The sequence below is a fragment of the Heteronotia binoei genome, chromosome 12, assembly GCF_032191835.1.
Source record: "Heteronotia binoei isolate CCM8104 ecotype False Entrance Well chromosome 12, APGP_CSIRO_Hbin_v1, whole genome shotgun sequence".
Lineage (NCBI taxonomy): Eukaryota > Metazoa > Chordata > Lepidosauria > Squamata > Gekkonidae > Heteronotia > Heteronotia binoei.
The window spans coordinates 56,676,815-56,699,845 of NC_083234.1; the positions used below are offsets into that span (position 1 = coordinate 56,676,815).

A 23,031-nucleotide genomic window follows, 5' to 3' on the forward strand; every position below is an offset into this window, starting at 1 on the left:
TTCAAGGCATATTTGAAGACTTGCCTTCTCTTTGCTAGCCCACAATCCCTTTAGCTCTGAGCATCATCTGCTAAGACAACGAAGTGGAGAAAGAGTCACAGTTGTGATGCCTTTTCTCTTCAGCAGGTGTACGACAGGCAGAAAAGATGCCATGTGCTGAATGCTCCTTTAGAGCAGAGCATTAAGGATGCCAAGAATGCTTCACCTTTAGATTTCTGCCTGCTTTGCAAGCTGCTGAAAAACACGAGCCTTCCTCTGCCCAGAAGCAGCAACTGCAGAGGAAAATCTTCCATAAAATGTTGGTGGTTTAGAATTTGGAGGAGGGGTGTACATAGGAGAAGGGCTTTTTGTGTCTATTTTCCCTGCCTCTTCCAAACTGTAAGCCAAACTAGACATTTGGCAGCAACTGTGAGTCTATGATGCCCTGTCACAGATCAAAGCAGCAAGAAGAAGGAACACTTTGGAGATGAAGAAAGTTTTCATTATAGCATTCCCCCGCCTCTACTTTTCATTCCAACACACTGCACAGATGTCTGGTGAAGAGGCAAAGAATTAAGTTTCTCCACCCACCCTTCCATTGCAATTTTGTAGATATTCAGCAGCAACCAGCAGTTCCCTCTGAATATATTCAACTGCTGCCCTTGGGATCTTTGATTAGAGATAGGGAAGGGACGGTGGCTCAGTGGTAGAGCATCTGCTTGCTAAGCAGAAGGTCCCAGGTTCAATCCCCGGCATCTCCAACTAAAAAGGGTCCAGGCAAGTAGGCTTGAAAAACCTCAGCTTGAGACCCTGGAGAGCCATTGCCAGTCTGAGTAGACAGTACTGACTTTGATGGACTGAGGGTCTGATTCAATGTAAGGCAGCTTCCTATGTTCTTATGTTCATATGGTCATGGTTCAGATCCCAAGCAAAAGATCCCAAGTTCAGCCTCTGACAGCTGCTAATCAGCAGATGAATATTCAGCTAGGGTGTCACATGCTCATGACATAGGGTGCCTAATGAACCGACTCTGTCTGGGGCAGATTTAGGTGGCATCTGTTGGGCACTGTTGTGAAGATTTGAATCTTAGAAACTGGACCTCCAGACTGGTAGATACCAACATGAATTATCTACCAGTGGCTGATCCTAGCTAGCAGCGCAAGTTCAACATCCATGAACAAGAGCAGATTGTCAAGCCAGTAAGATGCTCACACCTACCTTGAGCTGCTCCGCATTCTCAATCTGCTGGCTCCCCAGCAAGGGGGCTGGCTGGGCCAGCATCAGCTCTGTAAAACAGTTAAGAAGGGGCAGGGGTCATTTTGTAAGGGAAAAGGTGCAGCAGCTCAGTAGCAAAGCTAATCTGCATATGCCCTGGGATCTGTGTGCAGAGGGGAGAGAACTCCCCACTGCATGCAGATCCGGGCTGGAGGTCAGGAGCTGTGCTCCTGTGAGCTCCCGCTGAATTCAAGCCCTGTGTATCAGTCACCAAGCTTTGGCAAACGGCCTCCTCAACACTGAAATGTCCTGCTTCCCACTCCAGCAGATCCTGAAGCCAGAACTGCCATTCACAACTAGGGGAAGAGTTAATACCCTGCACTTGCGGATGCCATGACAGTGGAGACAATGGGTGCCATCAGGCTCCAGAACGCACTCCTCACTCTCACCAGGTGCCTCTCGCTCTATCCCTTTGCCTGCTTGGCACAATTATGGGCACATTGCCAGCAATTTCATATTATCAAAGGTGTACAAGGAATTGTTCCCTCTATGGTGTAGTCTGGGTGCTTCGAAGTGGGCAGAAGCAAGGGAAATCCAGTGGCTTCATGCCTTAGATCCTCAGGAACAAAGGCTAGCAAAGGCCTTTGTCAGCCCCTTGAAAACCATTTATGGCCCACGGACTCTGCCTTATGAGGGGAAGTTAACTAAAACAGTTCAGGTGAGAACTGGCCTGTCCAGTGCTTACCTGCCACACAAGAGAATCTGTGCAGGCAGGTCTGAGTGGTAGTCTAGACAGAAACTCATCTTCCACAATCCTCTCTCTCCGACTCCCAAAGTGACTGGACAGAGGTACCCACCTCCACTCTGCTTCAGCCGTCGTGCAGCCACTTTCAGGTGCTTTGTCCTGCCCAGGTCTTCCCCCAGCAAGTAGTACCAGCCACTGATCTCCTAGCCACAAAGAAAAAGCAAAGAGTTGCAAAAGATCCTAAACCTTTCAGAAATTAGAAACACTCTTCCAACTTGCAGCCAAAGGTTTCTATCTAGTCCATGTGGCATTGTCTATCAGCAAAGTGCCAGTCACTATGATAAGTACCATATCTGCGTGTGTGTAAAATAAAGGATTTTGTCTATCACAAGGACCTCAGCAATTTTTTTTGGGGGGGGGGGGGGACGTTTCTGCCTCAGCATGCACAGCATGGGGAGGGACGGTGGCTCAGTGGTAGAGCATCTGCTTGGTAAGCAGAAGGTCCCAGGCTCAATCCCTGCCATCTCCAAAAAGGGTCCAGGCAAGTAGGCATGAAAATCCTCAGCTTGAGACCCTGGAGAGCCGCTGCCAGTCTGAGAAGACAATACTGACTTCGATGGACCAAGAGTCTGATTCAGTATAAGGCAGCTTCATATGTTCATATGATGTTCCTACTTGTAATTCCACTGAGGAATAACCCATCCATTATGACAGATGTAGCAGGAAGGTTTATTGGACTGTACTGTTGTCACCAAGAGGTAGGGCATTCCCCTCCTAACTCCCTGGAATGAACAGCAATAATTAACTTACAAAGGAGAAAAGGACACAATTTGGGACACCACAGCAGTGAGGGTTCAACCTGCTCTCTAACCCTAGTGATTTGTTATCATCTCACACACACACACACACAGAGGCACTGAGATTCAAGTCTGCTGCTATGTGCAGAGTCCCAACCTCTTCATCTGCAAAGCCCCCATCCTAAATTCTGTTTCTAGGCTGTAATAGCAGGTGGTGAAAACTCCAATCCTTGGTTTGCCACCTTTAAAATGGGGATGTTGGTGCCCTTCCTCACAGGCTTACTGTAAGGCGACAAAATTGATTTTAAGTCATTTGCTTGTTAAAATTGCTAAAACAAGTCTCCAGCAGAGGGCAACAGTATTCTGCTAACACCCTCATCTCTCTTAGTTTAACAATCAAGATTGCAAACAATTAAGAGAAGAAAGTGGAAAAGGCAGTGAGGAATTCCCACCTTTTCACATTTATTTGTAAAATATTATTCTCCAAATACAAGCCTGTTTATATTAACATTCTAAGCTTTGGAGCTATTTGATTTGATGATTGAGGGGGAGGGGGAGGGTACTACCATTTCTTCAAATTATTGCTCCCTGCCTCCCTTCAGTTCCCTCTGCAAAAACCACCACAAAAGCTTTGGTACAATGCCTTCGTCTTCCTCCCCTACAGAAGCTACTTAAGTATCCATAACCCGGATGAATGGAGATTCTGCCTGTTTCTCCCCATCTTCACCTTCTTCCATTAGGTGCATTTCATGTCAAGTTTCAGATCTGCAGACTCCTAAAATAAGTAAATCTCTATCCCTTTTAATTACAGGGATATGCCTTTTCCCTTATACCTCCGTAATGAAAGGTACTAGAGACTTACTTTAAAAACATGAAAGCTGGGAATTCAGAAAAACTGGCAGATGCTATAATGATGCGGCAACTGCTAAATTGAAACAAAATGCCACCACCACCCCCAGCCAAAGTGGAGGAATGGCTACTAAGATAATTGGGGCAGGGAAATGTAGGGAAGCCTGCCCCATGGAAGCCCTATTGCTGAGGCACTGTATCAGCAACAGTAAAACCACACAAGTCCATTCCCATGAGGAAAAAATCAAAGTCAGTAAAAACTTGGCCGTATAGCTCTTGCTGTTGGTACCACTTCAAACCCACAGATGGGGGGGAGCAGAGAGTGTTCTAACGCTCTCCAATCAAAATTATTCCATTCATGTGGAAAACTAGTTTACCATGGAGAAAGCTAAGTCCTTTTGACTAATAGCTTTTCACAGGCAGGGAATCTTCAACAGTGGATAGAGCAACGGTACTGAATTTTGTGCTATCCATATTTTCAGTGGGCAGTAGTCTGTGCATTCGACACAAGCAACCTCCGCTAGTCAGCTGGGCTCAGACACCACCCCCTCCCCACAGCCAGCCAAGCTGAGCTTAGGAAGCAAGTGCCCTCCTTATGTTCCTTCTGCTGTTCTTTGCTTTGGGGCAAAATGTCTCGCTGTCACTCCCAATCTTTTCTCCCTGCCATGCAGCCACTAAAATACAGAGTTTCATTCTCTCCAGGACAAGCACTACAGCTGCGTCCCCATTCCCCTCCACACAAGGAGCCGTCCATACCTTGTCTGGGCTCAGCAGGGTCTTCACACCAAAGCTCATGCAGCCGATAAGTTCACTCTGCCTGGGGAAGAATTGGTAATAGAGATAAGCTTCTCTTCCACGGAGGGTTCTGTTCCTCCCATTCCCAATACTGTCCACACTGCTGCATGACCAAGGACATTTCTGAACAAGCGTGGCAAGGGGGGGGCAGGGAGGCTCAAGGTTACACTGTGCTGTACCAGTCTGTTTGCACCCCAACATGTCTGGATTGAAGGAACCAAGAAATCCAGATTAGGGCATCATGCCCTTAAACTGGAACTATCTAGATATGGCCCAGGAGATGAGGAAACTGTGAAGCCGTACTGTTCTATTTTTATTTGGTTAAAATTAGTAGAACACCACTCAGTAGAATCCTCCTGAGATAATTTGCAACAAAAACATAGTAGCAAAAGCATGTCATTTTAAAGCATAAATAAAAATACACTAAAGCCTCTGGAGAGTGAGGTAGAAGAAAAAGCTGGCTAAGCAACATTAGAAGTCAAGCAGCCATTGCATTGGAAGAGGGAGAATCAAACCCACTGAAAACCTGGGGGGAAAGAACAGGCTTTGGCTAGTCTTTTAAACTTGATAAGCGTGACATCAGGCAAACAGTTGTGGGAAATGAATCCCACAATAAAGGTGCCATCAGTGACAAGGCCCCGTTCCAGAGATAATATGCTGGTGAACCAGGGTCCCAGAGGTACCAGGGGAAGTGTGGCTCAGTAATGCTGTCAGTCCTGCACTCTGGACAGCTCCCTGGTGCTGATGGGATTGGGGCAGTACTTCTGGTTCCATTAAGGTGAGCCCTGGCAGAAAGGCAGGGTGGTGGTGGTGGAATGCAAAGTTTAGCACCCAACAGCTGCAAAAGCATCTATTAGAAACTGCTAATCTTCCTTCCACTGGCCTTGTGGTTGTCCTTGGATTCTGCAGATGGCCTCTTTGACTTACATCCTGCAACTGGACACCCAAAGGCTACACTTACCCTGGTCAGCAGTGGCCAGGCTGAGAGCTCCAGGCAACCCTGCACAGAGCATCTGCTTTGTGCCAGCTTGAACGTACTCTAGTCTTGACCTTACCTGGAATTCCTTGGTTGATTCCAAGTTGTGATCAGCAGACGCTTTCTCTCATCTTCATCTTGCAAAGGGCTGGAATATGAAGTGGAGAGGATGCAACCACGAGCCCCCAAAACACAGCCAGCCCCACAGAGTAGCTAGAGATGCAGGCAAAGAGTTCTCCCCATTCGACCTCGCTTGCTGACAGAATCCAGCAATGATGCAAAGCTGGGCACTAGTCACTCATTTACACAGATACTGCCAAGCAACTGGACTTTTTTCCAGGACTATACAGCCGCCTCCACACATATACAAGTTCTTGAAAACCCAGCCTCAGGAACAGGTGCTCTTGAGCTAAGAAGGACAATAACGATCCCAGAGGAAAGGATATAAAGAAATACAGTTCAAACAGCCATGAACTTACACTGTAGAAAGAGAACAGACAGCAGCTCAATACCAGCACTGCCCCAGATTTAAGATTCTAACTCCAAGCAAAGCAAAAAAAAAAAAGTTCAGCTACCCAAAACATCTGTCGTCCAGCTCCTCCAAGGACATGCTACAACTTCCAGAAATCCTTCTACCCGGCTTAGTTCGCCCCTGCATCAAAGGCAGCGCAGAGTCTAGGAAAAGATGCTCCCCTCCACCCCATTCCACACAGAAACTACTAAAATTAAGAAATGCCAAGGGTGGGAAGGGCAGAAGTCCGCCTCTCCTGCTACGTGTGTGCTGACAGATAGTAAAAGGTTTGAGGCATTTGGGCTGCGAGAAACAGGAGAACAGTATCTGTCATGCCTCATTTTGATGCAGCCGTTAACCATGCATGAGGCATGTTTTTAGACATAACGGCACACAAGACAGGGGGAGGAAAGAGTGCAGGGAAGCATGTGGAAATCTCCTTGGCTGGGATCCTTGGCTAACTCTTTCAGTGGACTGGGCCCAGGCTGAATGACAGAGCTGATGGTGGGCAAAGGTTGATCCCCACCCCCCATCTCCCCATACTCACAAGAGAAAGTGCTCATGGAAAACCGGATTTTTGTTGTCTGGAACAGTCTTGGTCTTTTGCCTGCACCTCCGATCCGTGTCTGGTACAATAGACATCTTCATTGGAAAAGAAAGGGAGACACTTTCTTAACCCCCTTTCTGTATTTGTGGGGGGGGGGGGGGGGGGCTGTCCAATCAGACTTTCTACTAATCCAGCTCTTTCAGCAGAAAACCAACCGGTGGGGGGGGGGGCTGGATTGCAAGCCAAATGAAACTGCAACTGAAGTTTATCCATACAAATTCTGCATTGGCATTCCCAGAGGATGGTGGAAGAATATCCAGATTAGCACCCCCACCCCATTCTAGATATTGCCAGGTTCCCCCAATATTGGAAGCAGGCAGAAACAAAACCCAAGATCAGCACACTTGGTTGAAAGAACTTCACTAGGAAAGGTCCATACACCAAAGATGGAGAAAGGCACCACTTACAAGGGTCCTTGGCAGATGTTCCTCCTACGGCAAAAAGGATGCTGCCGTGGTACAGCACATCCTTTGCAGAGTTAATGCAGGCTGCACCAGAGCTGGAGAAAACCTTTGCAAACCCACACACCATCTCCCGCCCAAGAAAGAATCAAGAATGCTCCGTTATCTCAGGCATTTTTATGCACCAAAAGGATCGACCAAGATGCTGCAGAGATGCCTTGAATCCCACAGCCACTCAGAGAGAGGCTTAGTGCCTCTTACTTCCTCCTTCAGGTCTCACAAATCTCTGCTGGCAAATGGAAGGAAAGTTCTTTTTTTATTTTAAAAAAATCAATGGGGACAGACAACGCAGTCAGCAGCCTGGTTTGGAGGAGGGCCTGAACAGAGAAGAGAAGAGGAGCCCTGTGGGAGAATTCACCACAAAGAGATTGTGCACGCCAAGGAAGCCACAGCCCCACCAACTCCCTCCCAGAGAATGGCAAGCCCACCTTGACAAAGGAGTCGCAAATCCGGTATTCTTTCCCCATCAGGCCTTTGGCTTCCATAACTAGATGGGGGGGGGGGGGGAGAAAAGGAGGGGGAGAAATTGCATTTCAAAACCGGCATGAAAAAAACCTGCTTGGCATAGAGCACACGATCCTTTAGCTGATAGGGAAAGAATAAATAGAAAGCTGACTTGGCAATTGCTGGCTGTGCTGCATAGAGAGCCTTCAGCCCACAGCTTCCAGCCTGTCTCTCACTCTCTCGGCTCCACTCCCAGGTGCCTTCAGTTCTCCACTCAGCCCAGCTCCTGGCTGACTCAGCATAACCTGATAAAACGCTCATCTCCTTGTTCATAGAGAACAGCCAGGCTTTAACTGAGTCCTGGGTTCAACCACAGAGTCGTGTGTATTCCCTAATTACTCTGCCCTAGTGTGGGATTTCGGTGGGTGGGTGCAGCATTCAGCATCCTGAGAATCGGGATAATTTTCTAGCCCCTCTGCCGACAAATGCTGAATCGATCGATTCTAGAATCTGCAATGCTGAGAACTCCCCCGATTTACCGAGAACTGAAAGGATGCCCTTACTTGGCAGTAGGTTGGCCTGTGCCTGCCCAGTAAGAGCAAAATCTGAAAGGAGTAAAGAATGTGTGTGGGCAAGCAAATAATGTTTTGCTATTAGTGAAAGCTTACTAAAAATATCCGAGCCTGAGAGCTTGGTTGGAGGCAGAGGCAGTCCTGTGTCCAGATGCCAAATTGCATTTCATGCGCCTGACTTCCTCCGGCTCATAGTGCTGGGCTCTGTGCTCATGGCCAAAAGCATCATCAAGTTAAATATCAAAGGCCACATCCTGATTTCAGCTGCTCCACCACCACAGTTAAAGAGAGGCTGGGGATATTTCTGTTGAGAGTGGAGGAAGCAGAATCTGACCACAGCATGCTTTGAGTCCCATGCAGTGAACAGCTAGAATCTTTCATGCGCAGCATTCTGCTTTGACTGATGGTCCTATTTGCTCCAAGTAATCTCACCCCGCTCCATGCCATGATGGGAACAACAGTGCGGTACTGTGGGCAGACAGCCCAGCTAGACAATAGTGGGGAAATGCAGGGCTGCCACTGAAATTAGCAGTAGCAATAAGCCTCTTTCCCCCTCATAACATCTGGGAGCACCTTACCTGGGTCTTGATCAGAGCCAGATTAACAGTTAGGCCAAGTAGGGACTGGCCTATGGGCCCCCACACCTTTAGGGGCCCCAGGATGACTCCCCCCCCCAGTTTTCTCCCAGCTTGCACGCGCAGCCAGCAACTGAGCTGGTCTTTGCCCAACTTGCTGGGTGGCGTTGTGGCCAGGTTTGCCTTTCTATGCCTCTCCACTGCAGCTTAGTAAAAGAGGCTTTTAAGAAGGTGGCTGCAGGCTGCAGGGGGGGGGGGGCATGGGCAGCTCAGACTCAGATAATTTGCAAGGGGGCCCCCAAGGTTTTGACTGCCTAGGGGCCACCACAGGGTTTAATCTGGCACTGGTCCTGATAACATCTTTGTTATGTTTCCCTGCCCCAGTGATGTATCATTGGATGCTGCTGGCAGTAGGTGAGGAAATGCAGAAAGTGGTGATGCCAGGACACAATTAAGTTGCACTACAGCATTACAGAGCTGAATGTGGTGGGGAGGAACCAGATTCACAGCTGCCATTTTCAACAGCAACTGTCTGAATGTCAGTTCTGGTTCTCTGTCCACTATGCCACTTTGTCTCCAAGAGCCAACTTGATGTAGTGGTTAAGAATGGCAGACTCTAATCTGGTTTGATTCATGTCCCCACTTGAGACCAGCTGGGTGACCTTGGGCAGGTCACAGCACTCTCTGCCTAAAAATAAACATAGCTCACCACCTAGTGGTGCCAAAAAAGAGCTACAGCTTCACATAGCCAAACAATCCTTTGGGATCTCCTGGCTGCTCCACACACAATGCCAAATGATAACTGAATTTACCTCCTAAGCATACCCTATAGGAAGAAATCGTTTTAGGAGAAGGAGATACATCAGGAAAAAAAGGCAAGCAGAGTAAGGAGTTAAACATACACCCTTTCTCTGCTCCAAACTTTACCACCTCAAACTACTTTTTCTTTATAAGGAGCAGCTGCTAGGATTTTATTATTGACCCAGACTCATAAACAAAACCCCTTCATCTCTAAAACCTTGATATAGTCACTATGAACCCGTTGTGCTTTAAAAATAAAAGGATCAGTTTATTCTTGGGCCCATAGCAATGATGAAGGAACTTCCCCACTTTAGAACATTTCTAAAGAACATGCCTGCTTCCCTGGAAGACAAGCTGGATATCACAGGAAATAGAAGAGCAACAGGTGGCATGGTGAAGAGCCACACATGGTTCCTGAACCACCCATTATCAGTGCCCTATTTCAGGGGTCACCAACGGTAGTTCTCCAGAAGTTTTTTGCCTACAACTCCCATCAGCTCCAGCCATTGGCCATGCTGGCTGGGGCTAATGGGAGTTGTAAGCAAAGAACATCTGGAGAGCTACCTTTGGCCACCCCTGCCCTATTTGATCTGCCACAGAGCAATCCTGATGCAGAATAGGGGACTACCAGTAAACCTGTTCTAGCTTCTAGGTGTACAGATGTTTCCTTGGCAAGCATAGCTGATCCCCTGGTAGTTCCCTCCTTTGGTCAGACCTTGGGCATTGAATCACTTTCCAATGTCTCTCAGATCAGCCATTCAAGATCTGCTATGGACGTGACGCATCCTGCCTCCCTTCAGTGTCCCTGGACACATAAAGCAGTGCACACATCCTGATCCCATTAGACCCAGGCAGCAGCTACTCACCGTACAGCATAAGGTCCTTGCCTTGCATATTGATGGAGAGCTTCAGTTGACCTAGAGCAGACAAGAAAGACCATGAATGGCAATCTGTGGCCTAATAGACAGAGAAGATGGAACAAGAACATAAGAAGAGCCCTTCAGGATCATATCAGCGGCCCATGTAGTCCAGCATCCTGTCTCACTTAGCAGCCAAACAGATGCCCTGGAGGATGAACAAACAAGTCGAGGCCTTCCCCGATAGTGCCTCCTAGCACTGGGTTTAAGAGATTTCCTGCCTCTGACTATGGGGGTTCCCTTTAGTCACCATAGGTAGTCCCAGTGACCTGCTCCAGTACACTACACAAGATGGTGGGGAGAATAGTAATGAGCGGCCAATGTGCTAAGGCTTAGTTAAAGTCTGTCTTGCTGTTCAAATGGGAGCAGAGGGGATTAAAGAACCCTTTTGCCATCTGGCAGAGAATCAGTAGGCAGGAATCAATGTTGCTAGACTCTCAGCCCTTGCTCAGTTAAAAATACAGCTTCTGTTAAAAATAGGTTGTGGACCAAGGGCTTAATAGATTGTTGCAGAAATGAAACACAATCAAGATTTTGAAGCATTTTGCAAATGGAGAAACAGCAGCTGCAGGCATATGACCAGGGTAGTCTAATAGATAGCAGTAGAAGGGTTAGTCCAGTTCTGTGCATCACTCAGAGCTGCTCCCCAGTGCCTTGTGCTCTCTAAATACCTTCTCAAAGGACATCTTTTGTGGATTTCTACTTCTGCATGGTTAACATAGAGTTTGCAAGACGAAATTACAAGCCAAATGTCTGATTTCAATCACAAACTCAGACAGAATTTTTCTGGTTTGCTCTTTACTTTAATATCACACAGCCAACAAGGTTGACAGTCCACAAAAGTGGAAAAGTAAAATAAAACAGTAATCCTGAAGAAGATACTTGGGTAGCAACCTGCAGCTTACTTACTGAAGATCAAGAACTGTGCAATGCAACAGGGGATATAGCTCAGTGGTAGAGCATTTGACTGCAGATCAAGAAGAAGCATGCAATGCATGAAGGGTGCCCCCATGCGGACAGTTGAGGGTAATAGATCCCAGTAGGCAGCCGTGTTGGTCTGAAGCAACAAAACAAAGCAGTAGACAAGTGCACCTTTAAGACCAACTAAGTTTTATTCAGAATGTAAGCTTTCGTATGCTTTTAAGCAGACTTCATCAGACATATGGGAATGGATGCAGCAATTCTTAATATGTGTGCAGTGTGGAATCATGGGAATGTTTTTAGCAGATTAAAAGAATCACAAATAGGATCTGTGTTTGTCAGTGTGGGACAAAACAGCTGAAAAACACTAGGTGATAAAAAGCAGACTGTTGTCGTAGGGTTGCCATAAATCTAGGTGACATTCTGGCTTTGTTAGTTTAAATAGAGGGCATGTTTACTCAAGAGATTATAACATCCATATAGTTTGCCATAGGATGGGTTGGTATATGCAATACGACAAACATCCAATATCCCCCATTTGAGTATGTCAATACAAAAAAACAAAAAACCCAAATATTCTGATACACTGTTCTAAAAGAGAAATAATATAGGCTAGCCCTTAGAAAGACAGGGTGCATTAAAGTATAGTGGAAGGTGGGTTAGTATATGTAATGAGACAAACAGCCCACATCCCTCATTTGAGCATTATTCTGATACACTGTTCTAAAAGAGAAATACATTGGAACACTGTGGATGCACAGCTATACTCAGTGAGAGTTGTTTAGTATCTGTAATGAGATAAAAAAACAATATTCCTGTTCTGTCCTGGGGAGGTGTTTGTTCCAAGTTTTATGATAATTTGTAATTCAGCAAATTCAGTTGAGGGTAATGCAGCAGAAAGCTCCCAGGGCACAACTTCAAATCACCCGGAACGTAGCAGACATATATGTGTTGAGGGGATAAGCATACAATAACTTCCCTGATGAATCAGACCAAAAGTCCATCTAACCCAGCATTTTATATCCAGCAGCCAGCCAAATGCCTCTGTAAATCCACCCAGCTGGGTGTGAAGGCAACAGTTAATACATTATCAGTTTTCGCTATATGTTACTCAGAGTTATCCTGCTACTGAACACAGAAGCTCTAGTTAGGAACCATGATCATTGGCCTCCGGTGGACCTCCATGCAATTGTCTAATTTTTCTAAAGTTATCTTGATTAGCAGCTTTCTCTACAGCTTCTATTTGCAGTGAATGCGGCAAATTACTTAGGCATTGCAACAATTTCTAGAAGGATCATATTAATCAACTACAGAAGAGTAGATGCCAGGCAATTCCTGCAGAACGGAAAAACACAGGTAGGGTGCCATCACAGAAAATGCTCTTTGAGGTCTTTCTGTAGAGGTTTGTTGCAGCAGGTCCTTAGTAGCCTAAGCTCGGTAGGATGGAAATACCATGAACAGGATATGCTGAAAGCTTAAGATGTTTATAAAAACATTACTATCAGTAGCATTATACATGTTTGCGTACACACACACCTTACACAAATACTGGGGCTTCAACTTTCTTGAAAATAATCCCCCCAAGCTTGGAAGCCCCATGTCTCCTAAAGCAAAGATGTACAACAATAGCAAAAGAACGACACACTGCATCTGCTCAGAGGTACCTTTCTCTTTTCTTATTTAATTCCCATCTTTCAAGGCTGATTTGAAACCCTAGAAAAGGAAGCGATGAGGAAGCATCCCCAAACCTGGGAGCAATCTCTTTCCCTTTCCACTTCACCCATCCCTCTTGGCTATTTCTCACCCAGCCAAGGCCAACAAGAGGCCTTGGAGTGGCCTTCGGATTTCAGGAGCCATGGGAATGAGAGGGTCACTGAGCAAATGGCCCCGCTGTGAGAGCAGAATGGCAAGGACCCAGCCAAGTGTGACATGGAGCCTGGCCCAGCTGGCTAGCCTGTCTGGGAGGAATCTGGCCAGCAGCAGGATCTTCTCCCAGAAAACAAAGCCAGTGGGGCAGACGTTTTGGCAGGGAGACTGCACAAGGCTCCTAGGCCACAGCAGGGAAACTCCAAGTGGAGTTTTCAGGATTATGGGCTGCCGCACCCCTCTCAAGCAGGGAAAACCTTCAGGGTTGGAAGGGCTTAAGCAAGAGGCAATTACTGGGCCCTAAGAGCCAGTAAGTGGTAGGTAGGGCACACTCCAGAGTCCTTTACTTAGATCAGGGGTGGCCAACGGTAGCTCTCCAGATGTTTTTTGCCTACAACTTCCATCAGCCCCAGCCATTGGCCATGCTGGCTGGGGCTGATGGGAGTTGTAGGCAAAAAACATCTGAAGCGCTACCGTTCGCCACCCTTGCCTTAGATGATTTGTGCCAGCTAGTCAAAATACCATTAAAATATAATATAATATAATAATAATATAATATAAGCCAGCAAATTTACTTCTGTATCTGTTTATTTCAACCAGGGTATTGCCAAGCCTGGTTAAAACCAAGGCCAAAATCACATTATGCATTGTAAGGCACTGGCATGCTTTTAACCAGCTTCCTCTGACTTTCTCAGTGGGATCTCTCTTGGAGCTGGGTGCCACCAATTATCCCAGCTTCATACACAGAGGAACCATCCATTACCCACAAACCAGTGCTGTTAACAGTCGCAAGGGTCATATGTACTGATCTCTACATCCCTCTCCAGCCCCGTAGCCAGAATTTGAAGAATTGGGGGGCCCTGATTTTTTTCAGGGGGGCACATAGTGGCCCCAACCTCCATGGCCTTCTCTCCTACCACCGCTGAGGAGGAAAGCTGCCAGCTCGTTGCCATACAGCCTCCCCCCTCCCCACAGTTGCCCCAACGTGATCCCTTTCCACCCCTCTTCCAGCAGCTCTGGTGGGGAGCCACTCAGAGGTTTAGATACGTGCCGCACGGTCTCCTGCCCTTACCTGTAGCATGATCCAGCTAGGCAAACCCGGCGGGACAAGGGGGGGTGTGTGGAAGGAGCCACCAAGTCGCAGCTGACTTCTGGGGCTACAAGACCTCTGATTCGGATTTCTTCCTGTCGGAGGGTGAGCCAAGGCTGCCCAAGTGCAGCTCCCTCGCTCGGGTGGCCAGCGAGACCAGGCCAGAAAACCCCTGCAGGTGAACATCACACTTCCACTGATCCCCAGCCCCGGACTGCAGCCAGGACCTCGAGCCTACCCTATCCTGTACTGTCTGGCAGAGAAAGTCTGCAATGGAGCCATCCGCTCCCTACCCCCACTGCCCCACTTGAGGGCCAGAACGGCCTCTTCTTGCAGGCGCCCTCTAGCCCAATGTCAGCCCAACGAGAGCTTAACTTTCAGTCCTGGGCGCTGAAAGTGCCCCGTTGTTTCTGCTTGCTGAGGGGTCAGAGATTTCTTCCAGCCCCTAAGGAAGCAGAAGCAACTCGGAGCTTAACTTTCAGTCCTGGGCGCTGAAAGTGCCCCATTGTTTCTGCTTGCTGAGGGGTCAGAGATTTCTTCCAGCCCCTAAGGAAGCAGAAGCAACTCAGAGCTTAACTTTCAGTCCTGGACGCTGAAAGTGCCCCATTGTTTCTGCTTGCTGAGGGCTCAGAGAATTCTTCCGGCCCCTAAGCAAGGAGAAGTAACTGTGTATGATCACAGTCCCCTAAGCAAGCAGAAGCAACAGGGTGTATGATGATGGCAGAATGGAGAAGGATGCAGCCGAGGCACTGGAGGCTGGTTAGGGGCCCCCGCCTAGTAGTCAGGGGGCTGTTCACCCACAGGCCCCCTCGTAGCTACAGGCCTGTCTCCCTCACTGGGTCATCTGTACTGATCTCTACACCCAATCACACACACAGAGCTGCAAGTTTCTTCAAAGGGGCATCACTCTGACGTTTTTAAGCTAACCTTCATAGCTATCAGGACTAGAAACTTGCATCCTTCTTTTAAAGAAGCACTCAGGATAGTGGCGATTACTGAAAAGCTGAGTTTTGGGCAAGAGTTAATCACAGAGTCAAGAAATAAGGTCAAGCTATATACTGATGCGAAAACAATACTCCATTTCACATTTCAGAGGGCTGACTACCACCACTGAGTACAGTATCTGACCTTGGCAAGCCTCAGCTCAAATCCAGCACAGTCTGCATGCATTTTAAGCCAAGATTTTAAGCTGTTTGGGTCTGTGAACCAGCAGTTAGACAGAGGTTCCCAACATCGTGTCTTTGGGCCCACAGTACCCACCAACACCTTCCTTGGTGCCTTTTGAGAAAGTGGGTGGGGTCAGGTGAGGCTCCTGCCCAGCAGGACTTCTGATTGGCTGAGCAGGTTAAAACAGCATTGTGTTGGTGGCAGCTACCACTATAGAGTTGGTTTTATTCTCTTTCACTGCTCATTCCCAGTGTACTTTTTTAAAAATTATTCCTCTTGTCCACTGCACTTCGGCTTCCTGCATGTGTGCGTGCATGCATGTGTACACACGCATTTGTGTGGCTTTGCCTCACAAGTTGGCCATTTTGTGGTTGTGCCCACAACTCTCTGTCAAAATTCCAAAGGTGCCCACAGGCTCAAAAAGGTTGGGGACCCCTGGGTTAGACTGCTAGGCTAGGACTGGGGAGAAATGAATCCAAATCCCCCCTCAGTTATGAAGCTCACTGACTGACATTGGCCAGTCACTCTATTTCAGTCTCAACTTCCTCACAGAGGTATTGTGAAGATAAAATGGAGGGGAGAACCAAGGCCGCCACCCTGAACTCCTTGAAGGAAAGGAAACTAAAGCATGTAATGAGTTAATAGCAAGCCTCATTTTGGGCAGCTCACAGGAGCAGAGCTCTGGAACCTCTAAATTTTATTGTGCTCTTTCTTCCCCACCCCCCCTAAAAAAAAACTTGCTTCTGGGCTCCATTGTTCAAACCTGCTGTGATAATTTTGCTGAACTCTAAGATTTGACAAACTTTCTAATATTTCCTCCCATTAAAAAATGGTAAAATAACCAAAACGTATAAAGCAGACAGATGGAAATCTTCATCAGGCCACTGTGGCCACCTAGGAGAAAGTAATTTTAAAAGTATGATGGAAGTAAGGTTTTATTATGACAACTATAATTCAAGAAGCATTTTAAGATAGATGCTGAGCTGATATGATTTAGTACACCTGCCAGTGATGTCAGGAGTGTATGGCATATGCAAATGAGCTGTGCTAATGAGCTCTGGCACCTCTTTTTTCTACAAATTGACTCCTAGTTAATAGAGCTCTTGCAAAATGCCAGAAAGATGCACCAAAAGTTAGAATACATAAAGGGTCTCTGTCGGCCACTAATATCTTCCCACTTTCCTCATACCTGAGAGGGAAGGGATGCACACTGGAGCATCTGTCAGGCTAGGAATTAGCTGATGGTTTAGAACTTGCAGATTATTCCAGACTCCTCACTTGATTACTGCAGTCCTCAGCAGTTTCAAGCATGGTTAGGATTTCAGCCACATAGGACCACTTCAGGTATTAAGTGCTACAGAAATAGCTGGAAAAGTCTTTCAATTGTGAGAATCCTACACACACACACACACACATACATTGTGTGATGAGGACCCATGGTATTCCAATGTGAATGTCAAGAAACTGATCAAGACAAGCCCATCTTCCCTGCCAGCAACATGGGATTCATCCATTGAGGGTCCCAGCCTTTTCTAAGAACTGACAGGAAGGCGGGACCATGGCCAGCTCCTGCCGTAGACATGCACACTATTCCCGTGCAGGAAACTCTCTCTTTCCCTCAAACAGAGAGACACCAGTCCCGGAAAAAATCACAAGCTCCTGGCAACCACCTCTGTTTACCCTCATCCCCGATCTCCCCGCTTGGACTCACCAAATGTTTTCAAATGAAAGGAGGAATCTAAATGGTTCACTGGCCTAGAACACAGGGAGATTCTGTGGACCGTTCTGCACTCCATGGCTCACAAATTGCCACAGCAGAAAATACCGGGCCTGCTTTCCCAGGAGCTGAAGTCTGTAATGAAGCTTGGCAACTTCAGAGAGGCCAAGTTTTGTCCCAGGCAGCTGGGGTACGGCTTTGTGTTCTAACCGCCACAGTTTGAATAGGACAAAAGGCACTGGATTCCCATTGGTGGATTTGAAAGCAGAACTGCACCTGACTGCTGAAGCCACCAAAGCCTTTGCCGTGCCCACAACATGCACCGTCGCCTCCAACTAAGCTGATTTTCAAAGCTGCAATATTTGCTCTTTCCTTTCCAGTGCTGGTGCAAACTAACTTTGCATTCAACCCTGCAGGAAATCTTGCCCTCTGTACACACTACAGTCATTCACCTTGTCAACATGCCTGATTTCTCGCTTTGCTCTCAGATGCACCCTTTTTGTATGCTAGCTGCTACATGTTGAGAGCTATGAAACCTAGACACCGTTTACATAGGCAAAAAAGCACAAACTTCTTGTGGTGTGTAACAGTTTTGTGAAGTCTACCCCCCCCCCGATCCAAAAGCACTCTTGCAGCCCCTTGTTTACTAGACACAACTCCCTCTGTGATTTACTGAAGACTCAGCCATATTTACTTAGAAGTTAAGCCCCAATGATGCCAACAGAAGTTAACTTATGATAACAGGAAGACAACGCAAATGTTCATGGAGATCACCCCAAACTGTTCCAAACAGTAATGCTCCAAGTAGGGGCTGTAATGTGTAAAAATCTGCCTACTGTAAGGATACTCCCCCCCAACTTTGTGGAAAGCATCTCCAAGCCAGCACCACGAAGAGCTGGAAGTTTTTCACTGCTGGTATTTCCTGAAATTTTCCCAACAACCTCACCCCCTTCCTTCCAAGTTGCCTGTATAAAATTTCCCTGCAAATTTTTTTTTTAAAAAGCATGTTAGACTAAAAAGCTCTAAGGGTAGGCTTTCCAATGCTGTTCTAGTTTCCCATTTGCAGGAAATTACTAAGGAGACAAAATTTCAGAAAAGTGTAATCCCTCACCCATAGTTCAGGCTACCATTATCACCCTGTTCTGCTGTATATCTAGATTAAGGTGTTTTGACACATGGACAGGTTGTATGGTTTCTCATTGCTGCTGCAGCTGCTAATGCAACATAGAAGAGGCAAAGTGGATTCCAGTTGCCAGGTTTCCCCACATTTTCCTATCCCTGTCTCCAGGCCACATGCATCCCCACTCTCCAGGGAAACAGGGGGTTTGCCCTCAGTTTTGTGTTTTAATTGCAACTGAATATCATTATAGCAGTACAATGTTATCACGATATGTGTAACATGTTCTCTGACTATTCAGCTTTCATTTTTTAAATGCAGTCTCCGCAGCCCTGGCTGCACATGATCCCGAATAGAGAGACCCAGTAGCAGCCTGGCTGCAGCATTCTGCACCAGCTGGAGCTTCCGGATTCGAGACATGGGCAGCCCCATGCAGAGGGCATTATGGTAGTCTAGTCTCGAGGTGACCGTAGCATGAATCACTGTTGCTAAGTCGCTGTGCTCTAGGAAGGGTGCCAACTGTCGTGGCCGCCTAAGATGGAAAAAGGCGGATCTTGCAGTGGCTGCTATCTGGGCCTCCATAGCCAATGTGGGCTCCAGTAGCATCCCCAAGCTCTTGACTTTAGGCGCCAATATCAGTGGCACCCCATCAAAGGCTGGTAGAGGGATTTCCCTTCCCAGGCCACCACGACTCAGACAAAGGACTTCTGTCTTTGTTGGATTCAGCTTCAGACGACTCAGCCTGAGCCACTTCTCAGCATTTAATTGCCTTCTTTTTAAAAAAAAAGAAGCTCCTTGGTAGCAGGGGGAGAAAATAGCTGCCAAGGTATAAGGCAGGGAAAATGGCAGCCATGTGAGCTAGGAAATCCAAACTCCCCCCCCCCCCCCGAGTAGTCATCCAAGCCCTACTGCAATCTTTCGCAAAACTTTAGAGAAAAGCTAGCTTGAAAAAAGACTACAGAAAAGCCAGGGAAACACAGGGAGGTGCACAAATGAACCACGCTGTTGTGTGGAAGCAGGAAAAAAACCTGCTTTCCAACAGTTCCGAACCCTGGCCAAATAACCTATTCAGAAATGTCCCAGGCCTGAGATTCAGGACAAATACTGAATTCAAGGGCCAGTATTTGCTGTAAGGCAGCTTCAGGTGTCCATACTCTATCTTACTTCACTAATCTACCAGCACCTACCCTTGCCTTTGACACAAGCGTGGCTGATCTTTCTCCGCCGCCTCAGGAGCAACTCTGATTGCTTCCTCAGTAAAGTCTGATCTCTGAAAAAGTCTCTCTTTGGAGGCTGTTCAGATGCCTGGTCCTCAGGGCACATCTTGGACTCCATCCCTGAAAGGAAAACAGAGTGTTATCATATCAGTAGCACTCATAATGTGCTGTGTGTGACACAATTGTACACCCCAGTCACAACACCCCTGCAAGGTGACTACTGTTCTTTAACAGTGACCCTCAGTGAATGTGCCAGTGGCTTTCCTTTGTGATTACTATTCACTATTCCCACGTTTTGGCCTAGGGTTGCAAACTGCAGCTTGGGATTTGGGGATGGGGCCTGGGGAGGGCAGAGTTTGGGAAGGGGAGGGACTTTAGCAGGGTACAAGGCCACAGAGTCCACCCTTCGAAGTTGCCATTTCCTCCAAGGTTACTGATCTCTGTAGTCTGGAAATCAGTTGTAATTCCAGAAGAACTCCAGGCCCTTCCTAGAGAAGAGCAATTCACTCTGGCCTAAAGCTATGCCTGAGAGGAGCCGGGGTTGTTTGACAAAAATATGAGTGCTGTGGCTGTGGATTTTTCCTCAGTATCAGCTAAATGTTAGGAGACCCTGCTAGCCATGATGACTAAAGGGAACCTCCATGCCCAGAACCAATAAACATCTGCATGTAGCAAAGCCAGCCTCCAGGTGGGTCCTGGGGATCCCCTGGAACTACAGCTCATCTCCAGACTGCAGAGATCAGTTCCCCTGGAGAAAATGTGCTTTGCAGGATGGACTCTGTGGCATTGTACCTCACTGAAGTCCCTGCCCTCCCCAGGCTCCATCTCCAAAACCCCAGGAGTTTTCCAACCTGGATCTGGCAACCCTACCTGCCACCACAACCCGCTGCCCCCATCCCCTGCCAGTGGCCAGTGAGGACCTGGCGACCTTATCTAAATGTCAGTGCTAGGATGCAGCACTGGGGAAGGCCTTGGCCTCTGTGCCCTGTCTGTTGGCCCTTCAGGGTCACTGGTCAACCACTGTGTGAAAGAGGATGCTGGACTACATGGACCACTGGTCTGATCCAGCAAGGCCTTCTCATGTTGAAATGCTCCAGTTTCTTATGCCCTCTTGTTCCAGGTTCCAGCAAAGCTTATATACATGCGTATTGTGAAAACAAGGTTTGAGGGAGAAGTGGTCAGGTGCAAGTCAGCTGAAGGCAAAACCTTGTAGAGTACAGCTAGATTTCTCCTCACCTCCACCTTTCCAGGACCTGATGTGAAATTCTATATTTACTGCCTCATACAGAAGTGCCTCTTCAGTGCTAACTGTGCTTTACTTGTATATATCCATAAATAACACAAATATCACAAGGATCTAGGAGATTCAGGTTTGAATTCTGCCTCTGCCATGGAAACTTACTGGGTGACCTTACTGGGTGACCAGTCACTCACTCTCACAGTGTTGTTGTGAAGATAAAACAGAGAGGGGTGGAGGGGAACTGCTATATGTCTCCATTGGGAGGAGGACTGGAACATAAATATCAAAACAACTAACATGCACAAGAAACTAGTAAACCCAGAAGGGACCCTGCCAGACAATTTCAGTACTTGGGGAGTGCAGCACATGTAATATTGGTGGCATATGTATGGCTGCCAGCTCCAGGTTGGGAAATACCTGGAGATTTTGGGGGTGGAGCCCAGGGAGGAGAGGGACTTCCATGGGGTATCATGCCATAGACCACAGTCCAAAGTGGCCATTTTCTCCAGGTGAACTGATCTCTTCTACCTGGAGATCAGCTGTAATCCCAGGAGATCTCCAGCTACCACCTCGAGGTTGGCAACCCCAGCTGTAGATGTGAGTTTCTGGTTCCTTGGAAGAAACTGAGTTTATCTCTTGACAGCATGTGGGACAGTCACTATTTTACTTTACAGGAGTGCCTCTTTGCCACCATCTTCTCTCTGCTTATATATTTGTAAAGAAGAAAAATAATGCTCCAGCACTCTCATCCAAAGGAAACCAAACCCAGGAAGCACTGCCCAGGAAGGGCTCAAGGAATTGAGCAGCATCTAGCAACAGAAATAACTATGTGCCACATGATCATTCTGTGGCAAAAATGGCCTTTTAGTTCATCTCAAGCTAGCAAATTGGCTGCACTAAGGGGTTCAGCCTTCCTACAGCCTGCCGGAGAACAATGTTTTTCCCCAGAGCAAATGACTTTCCTTTGGTTATGCTTAAACAATATTAACCCAGTGCACATAAATTCTCAACCCTTTGCAAAACAATGGATTGGCATCTGGAATGGACTCATTCTCTCTCTACCCCCAAGAGAGCTGTGATTTTGGACAGAGAGAGTCTATAAATCAGGTTGGCCACATAGATCACCTTCCGGGGAATTTCATTATCTTTTCAACTGATTTGTTCTTGGAAATCAGGAGGAGCTGTGACCTGCATAGCCCAGCCAAGCAGTTTGAACTTGTCAGATCTTGGAAGCTAAGCAGGGCAGACCCTGGCAAGGACTTGGAAGGGAGACCTGCAATGGAATACCAACTTGTGGAACTTGCAGCCCCAGCATGGCAACTAGCCTAGATTATTCTAAAGATTAGACATACTCCTGGAGCCATGTTTCCAGGTTTGTTTTTCTAAACTAGACTGGGGTGGGGGTGGGTTGTAGGGGATGGGTTAGCATCCTCACAGCATTTTGTTTCAGTCTGTGTTTTCACCACTTAGCTGCAATCTTTCCCATACCTGAAAGTTACACTGCTACATACATGAATGCATACATACATACACACAGATATATATATATCTGACGTGCTGTTAGTGTTCATGTTCTTCCCAGTAAAAACTGAGTGACGCTGACACTTCGCATTTACACATAAGGTTGGGAAGGGAGTCTGGAGACTGCGGGGCTGAAGCCTGAGAAGGGTGGGGTTTGGGGAGGGGAAGGACTTCAGTGGGATACAGTGCCATAGAGTCCAGCTTCCAAAGCAGCTATTTTCCCCAGATGAACTGATCTCTGTCACCTGGAGATCAACTGTAATAGTGGGAGGTTTCCAGCCACCACCTAGAGGTTGGCAGCCCTATTTTCAATGATCCAATCCCTTCATATATGCTTGGTAGCCTTCATAACAGCCCTGTGAGATAGGCCAGTTTTATGAATCTCATATAGCAGAGGGCGAACATAGAATCTAAGTGTCTTCTTTACAGCCCCCTAATGAGTTTGTGGCAAAAGAAAGAAATGAATGGCCTAGCTGTTGCAGTGAAAATAAAAACTAGCAGGAGAAATAGGAAAGGGGGGAGTTTAGGTTTCACCCCAACAGAGATACAAATACAGGCTCTTTAAAGCCAGGCCTAGTTGCAGAGGCTGGCAATGCTCAGCAAAGCATCAGCCTTCTAAGACCACTGAAGGCAATTATCTATGATGGCTAAATAAAGTCTCCATGTTCAGAGGCAGCATGGGACCACTAGCAGCTAAAATGCAGCTTTACCTGGGGACTTCCCAGAGATAGGATCTGATTGGCCATTGGCAGGAAAAAGACATCATGAACAAGATGGACACTTTGGTCTTACATTCTCACAGGGCAAGGATTTCCCTGCCCACAGCTCATACCATGACTGTACATCAGCCAGTGCCCTACAGCAACCCCAATGCAAGTCCTCACCAATCCATTCTGCCCTTTACATCAGGCAGCCCTTGTATGCTTTGGAG

At 47.2% G+C, this 23,031-nt stretch overlaps 1 protein-coding gene and 1 non-coding gene across 3 annotated transcripts in view; one reads left to right on the forward strand and one right to left on the reverse strand.

The window, feature by feature from the left end:
• The window catches only part of RGS3 (regulator of G protein signaling 3), a 98,955-nt gene that overhangs the window by 71,706 nt on the left and 4,218 nt on the right, over positions 1 to 23,031 (reverse strand). The window contains exons 2-9 of one of the 2 annotated variants that reach the window (XM_060251819.1): positions 19,310 to 19,459; positions 10,194 to 10,244; positions 7,364 to 7,422; positions 6,415 to 6,509; positions 5,436 to 5,504; positions 4,342 to 4,402; positions 2,052 to 2,142; positions 1,198 to 1,265 (exon numbers count right to left, since the gene is read on the reverse strand). In XM_060251819.1, coding sequence (XP_060107802.1) covers positions 1,198 to 1,265; positions 2,052 to 2,142; positions 4,342 to 4,402; positions 5,436 to 5,504; positions 6,415 to 6,509; positions 7,364 to 7,422; positions 10,194 to 10,244; positions 19,310 to 19,457 — 642 coding nt within the window. In that variant the 5' untranslated portion in view covers positions 19,458 to 19,459. Of the gene's footprint in view, positions 1 to 1,197; positions 1,266 to 2,051; positions 2,143 to 4,341; positions 4,403 to 5,435; positions 5,505 to 6,414; positions 6,510 to 7,363; positions 7,423 to 10,193; positions 10,245 to 16,999; positions 17,203 to 19,309; positions 19,460 to 23,031 lie in introns of those variants that run through there. The other variant, XM_060251820.1, reaches the window with a different exon arrangement.
• On the forward strand, positions 674 to 740 carry TRNAS-GCU (transfer RNA serine (anticodon GCU)). Its single transcript has one exon. It is a non-coding gene; the product is annotated as a tRNA-Ser (tRNA).